The 17,331-nt window shown below is 38.5% G+C and overlaps 1 protein-coding gene and 1 long non-coding RNA gene across 5 annotated transcripts in view; one reads left to right on the forward strand and one right to left on the reverse strand.

Annotated features, from left to right (window-relative positions):
- Nucleotides 1–17,331, reverse strand: part of MDN1 (midasin AAA ATPase 1) — a 166,437-nt gene that overhangs the window by 106,534 nt on the left and 42,572 nt on the right. For both annotated transcript variants that reach the window (XM_025444928.3, XM_025444927.3), the window contains exons 16-20: nt 12,722–12,933; nt 5,189–5,292; nt 3,115–3,259; nt 2,110–2,206; nt 817–930 (exon numbers count right to left, since the gene is read on the reverse strand). In XM_025444928.3, the coding sequence (XP_025300713.3) occupies nt 817–930; nt 2,110–2,206; nt 3,115–3,259; nt 5,189–5,292; nt 12,722–12,933 (672 nt within the window). The remainder of the gene's footprint in view (nt 1–816; nt 931–2,109; nt 2,207–3,114; nt 3,260–5,188; nt 5,293–12,721; nt 12,934–17,331) is intronic.
- LOC112658696 (uncharacterized) overlaps nt 1–17,331 on the forward strand; it is a 46,343-nt gene that overhangs the window by 23,513 nt on the left and 5,499 nt on the right. The window contains exons 3-4 of one of the 3 annotated variants that reach the window (XR_004804205.2): nt 12,755–12,816; nt 16,774–16,890. The exons of 1 other annotated variant lie outside the window; for it this stretch is intronic. This is a non-coding gene — a long non-coding RNA (uncharacterized LOC112658696). The remainder of the gene's footprint in view (nt 1–12,754; nt 12,817–16,773; nt 16,891–17,331) is intronic. One more of the 3 variants, XR_003135900.2, reaches the window with a different exon arrangement.

The following is a 17,331-nucleotide window of genomic DNA, read 5'->3' on the forward strand; positions in this document are numbered from 1 at the left end:
TCTAGATGACACAGACAAAATTTAAATTACTAAGTAATGTGCCCAGAATGATAGAATTCGTTTTTGACAGAGCCTGTACTAGGATTCAGGCTGTCTAATATAAGAGACTGTACCCTTTCCACATGGCATAAAAACAAAAACAAAAACAGAAACAGAAAAAAAAAGGCTCAAGAAAGCACCAAGCCACATGGCCAGTCCTTACTTTATTCCGCTATGCCTCAGTTAATTTTAAATCTGAATCATTCATTGTATCAACCTTTTTCTCCCTGCATCCCACATAACTAGCATGCAACCTGCAAAAATAAGATTTCATCAAGACAGATCAAAATACAAGCAAGCCTTTTACACCTTCCAGAGATGCAAACTCCTAGCTATGAATACAAAACTAATTAGGAGGGATCCCTGGGTGGCACAGTGGTTTGGCGCCTGCCTTTGGCCCAGGGCGCGATCCTGGAGACCTGGGATCGAATCCCACATCGGGCTCCCGGTGCATGGAGCCTGCTTCTCCCTCTGCCTGTGATCTGCCTCTTTCTCTCTCTCTCTCTGTGACTATCATAAATAAATAAATTAAAAAAAAAAAACTAATTAGAAGAACACTGTCTAATTGTTTACATATTCTCGTTAAGTGGTAATTACTAAGCTTTCGATGTGGCTTCATTAGGAAGATCCATGGGAATTCTTAAAGTTCCAACTTTAAAATAGAAACCTTAATGATAATCCTTCTCTAATAAGAAGCATTAAATAAATAAACAAACAAACAAACAAACATAAAATAAAATAAATAGTATTTGCGGATGAGGCACACAGGGAACCTACCTGATGATTCCTTGCACTGTGGTCTTATTTACACTCAGTCCTTTCAGATAATCCACAATAAGAATTTGTAAATCTTCTTTACTTTCCAATTCTTCTACATAAAGTTCTGTGAACCTATAAAACAATTATTATTACATAATAACCACTTTTTAGGAAGTTAATACAACTATTCTGACAATTAAAAAATACAAAACACAAAGGGTGGCTGGGTGGCTCAGTCAGTAAGCCAGCATCTGCCTTTGGCTCTGGTCATGATCCCAGGTCAAGCCCCTTGGGGGGCTCCTTGCTCACTGGGAAGCCTGTTTTTTTGTTTTTCCCTCTCCCTTTGCTACTCCTTCCCACAGTTTGTTCTCTCTCAAATAAATAAATAAAATCTTAAAAAAAAAAAAATACAAAACACAAAGTTATGTAAACTCATTTTAATTGCTTATGGTATAAAATATGAAAGTCTTTCATCTAGCTATAAACTGACCATAGTGAAATAAGATAACGTAATTGTTACCAAAAATTTATTATTTCTACGCAATACTCTTTGTAAGAAATAATTATAAAAAATAAGACATTTATCCCTTATTTTCAGAGGTGTTATAGCTACATGTAATAAAAAATACATCCAGCAGCAACAACAAAAAGCACCCACACATTCAAAAATAAAGTCACTGGAGCAAAGGAAGATATAATGTTTATAGTTTATAAAATTTTCCTAAGAAGGTTTTATTACTCTTATAATGAGAGGAATCTAATAAAATTTTAACACTATTTTAATACTCAAAATTCAACAAAAGGTCACCAACAAAAATAAGATCATTTAACTTTTTCCAAATGCTATATACATAAAATACCAAACAACTAAGTACCATGTTAGTGTCAGTCAGTGTTTACTGAACACTGAAACTTAAAAGGCCTTTTACAAATCACTGGCCTCATCCAAGAGGATTCATTCAGTTCCTAAAATGTACTTATACTGTTATATATTATACTGTTTTATCAGTATGTAAAGGTTTTCCTAATAGCTATAAGGTTAATTGAATGAAGAAAAAATTTTATTTTCAACGATATCCATGAGCCATTACGTGTCATACAAACAACCCAACTGAAAAAATTCTCCAGTGTTCTGGGGTCCTCCATATTCCTATCACCTAAAGAAAGTAGAAGAATATGACAAAGAAGAATTCCTCTTAGCAGAGATCAAGAAATTTCAAGCACCATTATGAGGACTGGTTATGTTATTATTATCAACCAATAAAGAGAATTTTTTTAAAAATCCCCAGGAACCAGGCCATGTCCCCTCACCTGTTTCTTATTCCTGGTGGGAGATTTCTTTTGCCCACGTCTGTTGCTGGGTTCATACAAGCAAATAAACGGAAGTCAGGATGACGAACCAGGGGTTCTGGTAAGAGAAAACCATAAGTTCTCAACTGGTAACATCAAGTGATCAGCCACGGGTGCCCCGGGGAAGACTATCTAAGTTCACAGAACCTCAGGCCAGGAAGCCCTGCCTCAGACTTAGCAAGAATGGTGCTGGCTGTGCAAACCATCCTTCCTTTTTCTGAAATCCCACTGAAACCAATTTCCAGACATATGTAACAACTTAATCTTATGCTCCCCTTCCACCATCTTTTAAGGTATGGTTGTTCATTACCACTTATGTTTTATCACCTATTCACCTATATGTATATCACCTATTCAAATATATACAATTCAGTATATACTACCAAGTAACAAATTCTTATTCTTGGGCACCTGGGTGGCTCAGTTGGTTAAGTGTCTCCTTTTGGCTTGGGTCATAATCCCAGGGTCCTGGAATCAAGTCCCACATCGGGCTCCCTGTTCTGTGAGTAGCCTGCCTCTGCCTTTCCCTATGCCTCTACCTCTCTTTTTCTCTCATGAATAAATAATTTTTTTAAAGATTTATTTATTTATTTATTCATGATAGATAGAGAGGGAGAGAGAGAGAAAGGGAGAGAGAGAGAGAGGCAGAGACACAGGAGGAGGGAGAAGCAGGCTCCATGCCGGGAGCCCGACGTGGGACTCGATCCCCAGACTCCAGAATCGTATCCTGGGCCAAAGGCAGGCACCAAACCTCTGAGCCACCCAGGGATCCCCATGAACAAATAATTTTTAAAAAATTTTTAAATTCTTATTCTTTGCATTCCCCATGCCTCCTAACTTGGCAGAAAATTAGTACTATGGAATGAACACTGGGAGACCTATGTAATCCACCTAACCAAAAGAATCTTACTCTAAAGAGGTCAAAGACCTGGCATCAAGTCAAACCTCAATGAGATCAAGTACTACCTGTGTCTCCTCGATCCAGCAACACTAGGGAGCCAGAAGAACCTTCAAGTAAACCACTGAGACATTCTAATGTTTCTGGAGCAGCCAGATTAATCTCATCCAACAAGATCCACTCTCCTTTCTTTACGGCTTGAGCTAGTGTACCCTAAAAGAAGATAAAGTGTTAAAAATCCACTGCAAAAAAGATACTCTCACCAAGAGCAGTTATGTAAGCAGGGTTAGAAACAAGGGCAAACCTCTTGTACTTAATGAACTTTCACCCTAAATGCCGAATGGCTGCCAGGTGATTTCAAGAGCTAAGGTCAAGTTACCATTTTTATTTTTATTTTTATTTTTTTGTTTATTTATGATAGTCACACACACACACACACACACAGAGGAGAGAGAGAGAGAGAGGCAGAGACACAGGCAGAGGGAAAAGCAGGCTCCATGCCCCGGGAGCCCGACGTGGGATTCGATCCCAGGTCTCCAGGATCGCGCCCTGGGCCAAAGGCAGGCGCCAAACCGCTGCGCCACCCAGTGATCCCGAGTTACCATTTTTAAATGTCCAGAAGGGTCAAGGGAGTATGTTTGAACCTAACAGAGACACGCAACAAACTAAATTATCTCAGTAGATGGATAGTCAGGTAACTAATAATCTATAATGTGTTTAGATGTTTAGAAGTATCCAAATGGTTATTAAAACCACTAAAAATAAATGTAGGATCAGTTGATGAGTATGCAAAGATGAGACGAATGACTAAGTCAAAAGAGTGCAGTGGTTGTAATACATAGCCTTATACATTTGCTAAAGAATATCAAAAGAAATCTTTCCTCTTCTTCATTGGTTTATCTCTTCAAGTTCTGTTTCCAAGAGAACTGAAATACAAATCTTAAAATCCACTATTGATACAACACCAGAAACTGTTTTATTATTAAATGGCTTTAACTTTTGTTTTCACAATGATCCTAACAGAATCTTCTATAAATTGAAAACATTAAAACAGGACAAGTGTATTGAACTCCAGTGTAATGCCAAGTCATGAAATAGATATAAACCCTATTTTGAGAGCACTTGACATCCTAATTGGTTATTTAAAAAAATATTCCTATTAAGATTAAGCTCTGATGACCAAATTTCCCATATTGATGGGACATGATTGAGTAATCTCTCTCACCAAAACACTATCTCAAACAAGAGTCCCACCTCCTTTTAAGGTGTGGTCTAAAATATGTCACAGAAACAATTTGTTATTATTATTATTATTATTATTATTATTATTAAAAAAATACCACAGTTTATTGAAGACTACAAATATTTTGTTACAAGTTGAAACTACATGCCTTCCAGAATCAAAAGCAACAGCAGGTGTGTGCATTGACACTTCGGAGGTGCTGCACCACTTGAATTCGAAATGGGTAAGACAGGGTCAGACACATGGGGGAGAGGGAAAAGGGGAAAGGGCAAGTTCAAAGCTCAGAAGGCAGAAACAATTTTTTAAAATAAGAATTTAAAAATCTTAAGCTGGGGATCCCTGCATGGCTCAGCGGTTTAGCACCTGCCTTTGGCCCAGGGCATGATCCTGTGGTCCCAGGATCAAGTCCCACATCAGGCTCCCTGCTTCTCCCTCTGCCTGTGTCTCTGCCTCTCTCTGTGTGTCTCTCATGAATAAATAAATAAAATCTTTAAAAAAATAAAAATAAATAAAAATCTTAAGCTATGAAAATTTTTTAGGTTGGTCCTTCCCACAGGGTGATAGGCAGAAAACAGCAGAACTACCCATTCACTGAGAGTGAGGCCTAAAGTGAATAGATCCAAATCTACTCCTCCTTCCCCCTCACCATGAAATAGAGTCCACTAGTTGTCCTCAACTCCAACTTTAAGAATAATGGTGCTCATCAAGACCTTATAATTTCCATAAAGGATATTTTTCAAAAATCTCCCCCTGAAGTATTATTCATTAGTGTTTATTAAGTCTCAAACACCAAGCACTAAAAATATCAACATAAAGATAATACAAAATAGTAGCCTGCCTAAACCTGAATTTTGTATCAAATCAACATTCCTTTAACCTAAATAACTGAACCAAAATACCTCTACAAATGCAAACAATAGGGCATTTTCAGTCATTTTCATCTGTTGTTGAGCATGGTTGAGTCTAAGACCAAATGCTTCCCATTTCTCTTTTAGGAGTAACCCTAGAAAAGAATAAGGACAAGAATTTAACATACACTTTAGGTTGTAAAACATAGAACTTAAACACACACACAAAAAAAACAAAACTCACATAAAAATCAAACATCTTAGAAGTATAAAAAAATAAGTTCAAATACTTATATATAATGTTATGTTTCAGCCACAATAGTAACTAGTTCACTTATATGCATATGTTCGTTAGTTAATTCTTTCACCCCTCATAAGAGCTTCGAAGTAGATACCCTTATTCCCATTTTATGAACGAGGAAACACAGAGAAGATAACTAAACTACCAAAAACCCTTTGGCTGTAGAATTCAGCTTTTTGGGTATAATTTATTTTCTAAGGAAAGAGGAATTATTGACCAATAAGTGGTACTTGTACATCAACATTAACAATCATGTTTTTATGGAAATCATGACTAGAATCACAGAAGCAGCAATACTTCAGAATTAGTCATCTCCCTTAAGTCCTACAAAGCTCCAATTTCTACTGCTTCATTCTTCCCCAAACTCCTCCTAATTCTGTAAGGGAACCCAAATTTGTCTGCCTGATGTGCAGGGAAGCCAATCACAAAGACACCAAGTGTGCAGCAAGAATTTATTTAAGAGTCAGCCCAATGAGGAGACTCTGAATAGAAGCCTCAATCCACCCTTCCCCAAGAAAGATAGGAAAATTTAAAGGCAAGTGAAAACAGGTCTGGGTAAAAAGTTGCATCTGTGGTTTTAGTCTACATCTGCACTTATTATTGGTCCCACTAACCCTTTGTTACCAGTTTCAATCCCCACTGTTTTTTTTTTTTAATTTTTTATTTATTTATGATAGTCACACAGAGAGAGAGAGAGAGAGAGGCAGAGACACAAGCAGAGGGAGAAGCAGGCTCCATGCACCGGGAGCCCGACGTGGGATTCGATCCCGGGTCTCCAGGATCGCGCCCTGGGCCAAAGGGAGGCGCCAAACCGCTGCACCACCCAGGGATCCCCCCACTGTCTTTTGAACATGATTCACTCTTGAGTAAATTGGGATAACAGTTCTAACTACTTCCTACAGAAACGGGGTGCAGTTTCGGGGTTTGAGGAATCAAACAACTTTGTGCTTTCTTGGAAATATTCCCTAGCACTTGGCTTAACATGTACATTCTGCTTGACTAAACAGTAGTTTCTTCTTTGGTTGCTTTCAAGCAACATCAAAGCTGACATATCCAGCAACCATACAAGCTACCAGAAGCAGCTCAAGTCCTTTACCTCCATGCAGCAACTAACCTTCATCAAGAATAAGGAGCTTTACAACTTGGGAAAGAGCTGTATCCCCAACACTCTTTCTTGTCACTAAATCTCATTTTTCTGGTGTGGCTGACAACCGCATTATCACCAGTCAATTCTTTCACAGCGATGCCCGGAAGCTCTAGAAGTTTGCTGAATTTGTTGCTTGTGTTGGAAATAGTGTTAAACACAATTCACTGAATTCTATTGAATCTCCTCATTCCTTTAAAACCCAGCCACCTGATCTAAGTCTTGGATATAAATTGGTTTTTCCTCAAAGCCAAATAGCATTAGTTCACAGTAGGGGTTGCCTTGTGACACGAATGACACTAGTAAAAGGTGAATGCAAGAAATATTTAACTGTGGAGAAAAACATTCTTATACTGTACAACAGGTGGGTCATCGAGTGCTGTCATAGCACCTCCTACTCTGACCAGATGGGTTCTATCAGCATCAGTGGCCACCATCTGTGTATACCCCCTGGTCATTTTTCTGCATGTCCATATTCAGACCCTTGTGTAGGTAAAAGCAGGAAATCTGGCCACTGTTTTTCTATTAGAGACACAGCTCTTAAAAAAAAAAAAAAAAAAGACACAGCTCTTCTTACAGTGGCACTTTAAGGATGTACAAACACCATCACCTGTTGTCCAGCATTTATTGCTTGTGGATTCAACCTGCTGTAAAGTATATAGCAAATCAGTAACCCCAAGTAATAACACTCCTCTGTTAGTCTGCTGTAAAGTATATAGCAAATCAGTAACCCCAAGTAATAACACTCCTCTGTTAGTCTGTCTCTTAAAAAAAACATCTTAAGATATATTGGGGTGGGGCACGAGGGTGGCTCAGTCAGTTATATGGCCTACTCTTGGTTTTAGCTCAGGTCATGATCTCAGGGTTGAGATCAAGCCACAAGTCAGGACCTGCGCTCAGCAGGGTGTCTGATTAAGACTCTCTTCTCCTCTGCCCCTCTCCCCATGCTCACTTGCTTGCTTTCTAAAAATACATAAATCTTATTTAAAAAAAAATCTGTCAGAGCTCACAAGAATAGTTAGCAAAATTTTCGTTCCAAAGATAGTGGGTGAAATCGATACTCAAGGTGTGCCACCATCCAAGGTTTGGGTGATCCTGGCTCTTATGTTTTTTTTGTCTTTCTTTCTCAAAAGTCAAAAGTCCCCTTTCCGGGGGCACCTGGTTAAGCCTCTGCCTTCAGCTGAAGTCATGATCCCAGGGTGCTAGGATCAAGCCCCAAGGATCTCCCTCTCCCTCTGCCACCCCACCCTGCTTGAGCTCTATGTCAAATAAATGAAGTCTTACCAAAAAAGAAAGAAAGAAAAAAAAAAAAAAAAGACCCCTTTCTTTCCAACTAGCTCCATGAGTATGTACTGGTGAAAAGGGCTTCAGCTTTATTGATGTTACCACAGTATATATACGTGAACTTCCTTGTATATGGTTACAAATTAACATTCTTCCCTTTTGACAGATTTTTTTTTTTAGAAAAATATCACAATCGGGATCCCTGGGTGGCGCAGTGGTTTGGCGCCGCCTGCCTTTGGCCCAGGGCGCGATCCTGGAGACCCGGGATCGAATCCCACGTCGGGCTCCCGGTGCATGGAGCCTGCTTCTCCCTCTGCCTGTGTCTCTGCCTCTCTCTCTCTCTCTCTCTCTCTGTCTTTCATAAATAAATAAATAAAATCTTTTAAAAAAAGAAAAAAAGAAAAAATCACAATCCAACATTGTTTCTTGTTAGATTGAGTTTAATTGTTCTGGACCTTAGGTAAGAAATTTGCTCCATATCTCACAAACCAATCTTAGTCTTGAAAATAGGTCAGTTCTGTTAAACAGTTGTCAGCTCAGGAGACTGTCCTGCAGGTGGGCTCTCAAAGTTAGACCAGGTAAAGATGCTTTGTAAGCAAGGTATCTGTAAGCAAGGTATCAAGCTGCTATTTCCAAGGGGCTTTATTGGCTCCATAAAGTCAACCTACTTCTTTAATGCTGTCTGGTCACATTTGAGTCTATGCATTTCACCCTCAAATATGACATTCCAGTCAAAGCCTTGGTAATATAACCAATGTTTCCAGTGGCATCCTATTACACGGAGAACAGATTCTTAGAGATCTTATGCTAATAATTATAATACATGCCACGAAAATATAAGAATTTTCAGAGAATTTCTGAATTCTGGAGGAAAAAAATAAATGTTTCATATTTGTTTACAAAGGAACATTATATTAAATTCCTGTGAGTCATAGCTGAAGAGAAAAAGTTCCCTTAAATCTGTAAGAGCAAATATTAGAGAACCAGAAATACTTCAAACAAAAGTCATAAAAAATATATAATCATTTTTCTCAGTTCTTTTAGTCCCATGTTATTCTGCTTGAATCTAGTTCTTTCATTAGTTCCAGAAATTTTTACCTTGTTCAGTTTTATCATCTTAAAGGTATCAAAAAGCCTTATTTGTCAAAAGTCCTTTCTACGAATTGCCTTTAAGCTGAAACATACTTGCAAGATCATCAACAATAACTATAAATGGCAAAAGGCTCAAAAATGGCCATGGTTAAAGATCTGATCAGAGTTCATTATAATACAGTTGACAGGGAAATATAATTATTACTGGGCACACAACATTTTAATAATTAGAATTACAAGTAATGACACTGTACCAAGTTATATTAAAATCTTATAACCTGGGACGCCTGGGTGGCTCAGTGGTGTAGCGCCTGCCTTCGGCCCAGGGTGTGATCCTTGAGTCCCGGGATCGAGTCCCACATCGGGTTTCCTGTGTGGAGCCTGCTTCTCCCTCTGCCTATGTCTCTGCCTCTCTCTCTCTTTCTCTCTCTCTTGGTCTCTCTCATGAATAAATAAAATATATTTTTTTTAATCTTACAACTTAAGAAGGTTTACCATCCTTTCTTTGACAATGCTTCCATGTAATCTGACATAACAACCAAGCCTAATTAGTAAAAAAGACTTCATTTAGAAGTTGAATTTTGGGAAATTTGTCAGAAGTGTCAAAGTTTTGAAGCATATGCCAAAAATAGGATTATAGATCATTACAAAACTTAGTATCCTATTTAGCCAAGGCAGCAATAAGAGATTCTAAAGGTTACAGAATACAAATACAGAAGGTTACAGAATTGTTAGCAACACTTAGGACTTTTAATACTGAGAAGATGCAACTTTCTTAAGTAATCAAGGATCTAATGAAGACAAAACACAGAAATTTGTTTTTCTAAGCAGATTAAAGATAAAAACCTGTTTATAATTTCTTATTAGACCAATAACCTAAGGAAACTGTCATTTTAACATGAAAACCTAATTCCAATTTGATGCTGGTATACTTCTGATATTAAAGATTACTCGTTCCAACAAATGAATTCTTTAAAAATTTATAGAGTCCCTTCCTTTTTCCTGTCATCTCCCATGCTGACATACACTTATCAGGATAAGGATACCCAGGGCACAGCATGGATCTGAGTTCTTGTGGTGGGTGTAGTGATGTGCTGACCAGAATCTCCATCAGAAATGAAGGACTCTCAGCTGCAGGGGTGCTGCCAACAGTCCTCAACTCTGAAATGCCACTGGGGATGGCCTTGACTAAAGACAGCTGCCTTACCAAGGGCATGCCCTCTTCCCAGGTGGTCACATCCAGTAACTATTATAAAAGTCCAGTTCCAATTTTGCCCCAATTTAGGATGGTTCTGAAGGGGCAGCCCCGGTGGCGCAGTGGTTTAGCACCGCCTGCAGCCTGGGGTGTGATCCTGGAGACCCGGGATCGGGTCCCACATCGGGCTTCCTGCATGGAGCCTGCTTCTCCCTCCGCCTGTGTCTCTGCCTCTCTCTTTGCTCTCTCTGAATGAATGAATAAATAAATCTTAAAAAAAAAAAAAAAAAAAAAAAGGATGGTTCTGAAGGATAATCCAAATTTGAAACTCCTCAGAGAATCAGCTAAGCTTCTGTTGATATTGTATCACTGCTCAACTTCTGTCTAATCTTGCTTTCTTACTCCCTTCTCTTCCCCAGGTGTTGATCACTCCCTAATAAACTTAATCTTAGTGCCTACCAAGCACAAAATTCCTTTCCAAAGATTCCTTTCTCACAAACCTACAACTTTCCTCTTTACATTCACTTTTTGTCTTCAATTTTCCTTCTAAATAACCAGTCTCACTTTCCTTGCATAGTTTTTTCTCTGATCATTTCCATTAATTCTATATATTAGAATTCTTAACTCTTAGAAACCTTAAGTTTCTAGTGAAAACTAAGTAGTAACTAATAGTGAACTGTCTGTTGTACCAGCAGCATTCCTTAGACTGGTGAATTTATGACATTTAAGAATTTTTAGAAATATATGCCTTATCTCAGCAATGGCACAAAACATGTTTACTAACAAACTCAAATATCTTTAGTTTCTCTGTAAAAGGAGGCCAAAAGCATATAAACCTATGTTTAGTAATTAAGGTTTTATCTTATTTAGAAATGATCTAGAGATTTAGTGTTTTTTACTTAACTCATCATTTAACTTAGTAAAACTTTAGTTTTAGGTTACCAAGGACTTTGAAAATGACTTTAAAGTTTACCTATAAACCTTTTAATCTTATTTACATGTTTGTTCTTAACAGTTATGTTTAGATTACCCACGAAAACTATAAAAGACAAAGTCATTCGTCCAAGCTATATATATTTAAAAAATCATATCAATTTATTTGACTTAAATAAATTTGACTTAAATGTTGAAAATTCTAAAGATATGTCTATTTTAATTAAACCAACAAACTTAAATTATCTTTAGTACCCAATGTTTTTTCAGATCATGTGAACTTGAAAACCTTGGGTTAGTTTCTGAGTTTTAGAATGCCCAATTCTTATACACACTCACCTTTAACTGAAATAGTGCTCCTTTACAAGCTAATTTTAGCACTATCCAGAGGTGGAGAAAATATCTCATATTTACAGCGTACATGAACACATATCCAAATACACAAACAAGGTGCAAACAAAATCTTACAGAACAAATCCAATTGTGAGATGGTATTATAATTTACGGATTCATTAAGTGGTCATTCTTATCCAAGGTCTAATGAATATTACGGCCAAGCAATGTTGCAAAAAAAGTCTTTTTTGTTTCATAAGTTCTTAACTACACATTGCCCAATTTTGGAGAATATAGCCCAAAGGGCTACATTCAGGAATCAAGTTGTCATTTCCCATTTTCCAATTAAAATGCGGCTGATTTTATCCAAAGATGACAACAAAAGCTGCAACAACAAACCAAATTAAGCCCAGAATACCTCTATAAGCACTGGTTACTCCCTAGAATCAGGGCTTCACCAACCAAACCAAATGGCTTCCTAGTTAACCTTTTCCTAATCCAGCAAGAAAAGGAGGCTAAGAAAGTGAAGACAAATGGGAGAAAGAAATAGGCTCACTAAGACACATCTGTCCAAAGCAAAAACCATTTCCTTGCCACACCAGCTAAATTAAGCACTGAGGGCTGGCAGCATCCAGTCAGGGTAGGGCTTCAGGTACAATCCCTAAGACAAAGAGCCTAGGCAGCTGCTTGAACTTGTAACCAGATTTTTAGCATCTGGCAGCCCACGAACCACTGGCAAAAAGCTACTGGATGGATGGCTCACCAAATTCATAACTAAACCAAAGTTTATGTCTGATACACAGCAAAGCCAATTGAGTAAGCAGCAAGGAAAGAGATTTACTTAAGGAGGCAGCCAAAAAGCAGCTTATCTCAGGGTTGTAGGTCTGAGCCCCACTTTGGGTATAGATTCCTTGAAAAATAAAATCTTAAAAAAAAAAAAAGGCAGCCAAAATAAGGAGATGGAACAATAAGCCTCAAATCTGCCTTGCAGGGGAGAGGAGTCAGGGATGTTTAATGGAAAACACTGCGTAAAAAAAAAAAAAAAAAAAAGGAAAACACTGCGTATAGATTCCTTAAAAATAAAATCTTAAAAAAAAAAAAAAAAAAAAAAAAAAAGGCAGCCAAAATAAGGAGATGTAACAATAAGCCTCAAATCTGTCTTGCAGAGGAGAGGAGTCAGGGATGTTTAAACACTGCAGCCTCGTTTATTAGTCCCGTTAGCCTTGTGGTCACTGGTTTCAATTCTGCTAATTACACCCCAGCCTCATGACCTCCCACTAGTAATATGGGTCCTATTCTTACCAGTTTCACTCTCTTTTTCATCCTTGTTGACAGCCGACTTGTGCACATGCTGCATTAGTCTGAGGAGATCCTGCCACCGTTTCTGCCTGTAACAGGTCTGAATATGTCCCAAGAACGTAAAGTTTTGCTTCTTAGAAAATGTCTGGGCAAAGAGTTCTTCAAATGCCTCCCGTAAGGGCAGCCAAATAAGCTTATGGTCCACTGGTTTGTAACTGAAACAAAAGATAAATGTAATTCCAAAACTTCTGAGACTAAGAGAATTTAGAAATCATGTCTTAGAATATAGATATTTTAATCAAATTTAATCAAAATCGGAAATAATACCAAATACTTTTAAAATCTATGTTAAAGTTTTATTTTTTTATAAAGATTTATTTATTTGAGAGAGAGAGACCAAGGTGGGGTGTGGAGGAGGAATCCTCAGGCAGGCTCTCAGCTGATCAAGGCCAACATGGGGCTCGATTCCAGGACCCTGAAATCATGACCTGAGCCAAAAACCAAGAGTTAGCTGCTTAACCAATTGAGCCAGCCAGGTGCCCCATGTTAAAGGTTTAATTAAATTATAATCTATTTTCTCCACACTGTTTGAAGGGTCTGTACTGAAGGTAAAAACTAGTATTTGATAAACAGTATTATGAAAAAAATTGGAAATTCCTAGTTGGGCAGTAAGAGGCATGTCACTTATTTTACTAACATGTTTAAATAAACATCATTAATGATGTATTTTTTAAAAATTAACCAAAAAGTTTTCAGGATATTTTTAGAAGAAAATACAACTCTGAAATTGATTAACTTAAGCAAAGTGAACACAGCTCAGAGCATCTCAATTGATGGGGGAATATACTGCTCTTAAAGAGACAGAAGCTGGGAGAGGGGGGGCAGCAACAAAATCTTAGATATTGCAAAGGTTTGTGGCCCTCCAAAGCTCAACATTTTATTACTTAGTATTTAGATTCTCTCTTATTCTTTAGCAATTCTCTGGTTGAGGAGCTAGAAAATTAATTCATATAAATTTTATTTATTTATTTTAAGCATTAGGCTCCAGACCCAGCATGGAGCCTAACTGCAGGGCTTGAACTCACAACCCAGAGATCATGACATGAGTTGAGATCAAGAGTTGGGACACTTAACTGAGCCACTCAGGTGCCCCTCTGTAAATTTTAATTTAATATTCAGGGTTAAGGATGATAATGAAGAGTTGAGAAACACTCCTGTAGCTAAAAGTTGCTCAAGCACCACTAATTGTTCCTGAAAAATATAAGTATACAATTTTCTGTATCCTAAGATACTAATACTATAATTCAAGGACCATGACATAAAGTTTATTTCCAAGAAAAATAACTTGAGAACTGAAATACCAAGTATGCTTCAGAAGAGTCAAGCACAATTAGAGAACACATAGACCCTATTTACTCATTGGACTGTGAGGGAGGAACGATGAGATAAGTAAAACCAAGACCCTGACACTGAGTATCTATCAAAGAGTCTGATTCCAGAGAAAAACTACAAGAACTTCAAACTCATTTATATTTAACAGCAAGCATGAACACATTGATAAAGACATTTACTCGATTTACTCAACAAAAATTTACTGAGTACCTGCTAGGTGTTAGGCACTGAGTAAACAAGACTCACAAGGTCCTGCCCCACTGTACCTTACAATCTAATGAAAGAGAAAATAAAAAATATACCTATTATAAAATACAAGTAGTGCTGTGAATATAAATAAAGGAGAGTGGGAGAAGAAGGCACTGATAATTCAGATATGATAGTCAGAAAGGCTTTCTTAAAGATTGGAATTTGAAGGGGATTCGAATCAAGCATGGGGGCGGGGTGGGGGGGAGGGCGGCAAAGGATGCCACAGAGACAACAGCACCTAGGTGCCACACGGAAAAGTGTGTGGCTGGAGCTCAATGGCAGAGCCAGACAAAGGAAATTATGTCAGAGAAGTGCCAATGCTGGATTATAAAGGGCCTTAGAGATTTAAAAAAAAAAAAAGCCTTTGGAATATACTCTAAATTGCCTGAGAAGTCAATGCAAGGATTTGAGACAGAGAATGATGTGCTTGCTGTCCAACTTCTGATTACACCTTTGAAAGATGATTAACTACTAAATGGAAGAGAGACCACAGGGAAATTAGGAGTACAAGGAAAGATGAGAGAGCTACACACTGGAGCAAGCAAATGATGATGAACAGCAGAAGAAGTAAGGAATTAAAAAAAAAAATTTTATTTAAATAAAATTGCTAGTCTTTAGGATGATAGTACAAATGGAACCCAAAGCAAACTGAGGTAGCAGAGTAATGATTAAAAGTACATACACTCAGTACAGACTGACTAGGTTCAAACATGAACCAGCCATTACCTTGAACAAGGTACTTAATCACATGTGCCTCAGGTCTCTTGAGTATAAAATGGGGTAATAGTCTGCCTCATGGTTGCTAAAACATTAGCACAAAGGACTCCAGGGTGCCTGGGTGACACAATTAAGTGTGCAACTCTTGGTTTTGGCTCAGGTCATGATCTCAGGGTCCCGAGATCAAACCCTGCATCAAGCTCCATGCTTGGCAGGGAGTCAGCTTGAGGTTTTGCTTTCTGCCTCTGCTCCCAACCCCTCTCCCCCACCTTGCTCTCTCTCTAAAATAAATAAATCTTTTAAAAATAAAAAATAAAGGACTCTAAATAGTGCCTGGGGCAGCCCCGGTGGCGCAGCAGTTTAGCGCTGCCTGCAGCCTGAGGTGTGATCCTGGAGACCCAGGATCGAGTCCCACGTCGGGCTTCCTGCATGGAGCCTGCTTCTCCCTCTGCCTGTGTCTCTGCCTCTCTGTGTGTGTGTGTGTGTGTCTCTATGAATAAATAAACAAAATCTTAAAAAATAAAATAAAATAAACTATGAAATTAAAAAAAATAGTGCCTTGGGCAGCCCTGATGGCGCAGCAGTTAAGCGCCGCCTGCAGCCAGGGGTGTGATCCTGGGGACCCGGGATCAAGTCCCACATCAGGCTTCCTGCATGGAGCCTGCTTCTCCCTCTGCCTGTGTCTCTGCCTCTCTCTTCTCTCTCTCTCTCTCTCTCTCTCTCTCTCTCTGAATAAATAAATCTTTAAAAAAAAAAAATAGTGCCTGGAACATGAGTATATATAAGAATCAGCTGTTATAATTATTACCATTATTAACTGGCCCAAGTTTATTGAATTCATGAAAGTATAGTAGCTTAATAACTACAAATTAGACTCAAAGAAACATTTGTTCATTTAAAGTGGAGCCAATGACTGAAAGAGTTAAGTCAATATAAGTCAATTTTACAAGTGATGTAAAAACTGAATATGTGTGTGTGTGTGTGTGTGTGTGTGTGTGTGGGTAGACAGATACATACATACATACATACACTTCAGGGATACCTGGGTGGCTCAGCGGTTGAGTGTCTGCCTTCAGCTCAGGGCATGATCCTAGGGTCCGGGATCGAGTCCTAACATCAGGCTCCTTGTGGGGAGCCTGCATCTCCCTCTGCCTATGTCTCTGCCTCTCTCTCTCTCTCTCTCATGAATAAATAAAATCTTAAAAATATACACTTCAGAAAAGAAAAAAAAAACCGAATTGCAACACAAATATTCAGTGAGAACCAACCTGACACTTGAGAGAAAATAACACTGAGAATGCATGTAAGAATTCATTTGAAAATGGCTAAAACAAAAGAAAATGACTTTCTAAAACTGTAATATGTGAAAGAACACAAAACAGTACATGCTGAGAAATGATAAACACTCTTCTTCAAGGGGCACATGAGTGCTCAGTCGGTTAAGCATCTGCTTTGGCTCGGGTCATGATCCTGGGTCCTGGAATCAAGCCCCATGTGGGGCTCTCTGCTCAGCGGAGAGCCTGCTTCTCCCTCTCCCTCTGCCTGCCACTCCCCTTGCTTGTACTTTTTCTCTCTTTGTCAAATAAATAAAAAAAATTTTTAAAGGGGGTGGGAGTAAGAAACAGTTTTCTTCATTTTAGAGTCAGGATTCCAAGTTTATAAGCATATGCACTTCTGCCCTGCTCTCTTCTGTGCAGATGTTTCTACGAGTGGCAAGAAAGAGGACAGGATGCAAGTTGGTCGCCCTTCCATTTCTACGGGATCTTTACTTTTCCTCCGATTTTTTCTTTCCTTTATTGACAACTTCTCCAAAGGTACCTCTCCTTCTCTATACAGCTGTTTCTCCCTCAGAGGTTGCCTTTTCCGAGATAATCTCCTTCTCAATAGTCAGTACTGTGAACCTGTGCTCTGGGTTTTGCCATTTAGTCCTAGACTTTCTCCTTCGGGAATGATTTTATCTGGTTCATGTAAGTCCTCTGTCTCCTTTACTCTTCTTTATGGAGTCTCATCACCCTCAACTCTGTTTGAACTTGGATTCTCTACTCACAGGTAATCTAAAGGTCTATGTTCTGCCTACCAGAATAACAGGAGCACCTGGCTGGCTCAGTCAGTGGAGCATGTGACTCCTAATCTCGGGGTTATATGTCCGAGCCCCCATGTTGGGTGCAGAGATTACTTCAAAATAAAATCTTAAAAATTAAAAAAAAAAAAAAAAAAGAGCTAAAATTAAATGGAGGGGATCCGGGCTGGCTCAA

The sequence above is a fragment of the Canis lupus genome, chromosome 12 (genome assembly GCF_003254725.2).
Source record: "Canis lupus dingo isolate Sandy chromosome 12, ASM325472v2, whole genome shotgun sequence".
Lineage (NCBI taxonomy): Eukaryota > Metazoa > Chordata > Mammalia > Carnivora > Canidae > Canis > Canis lupus.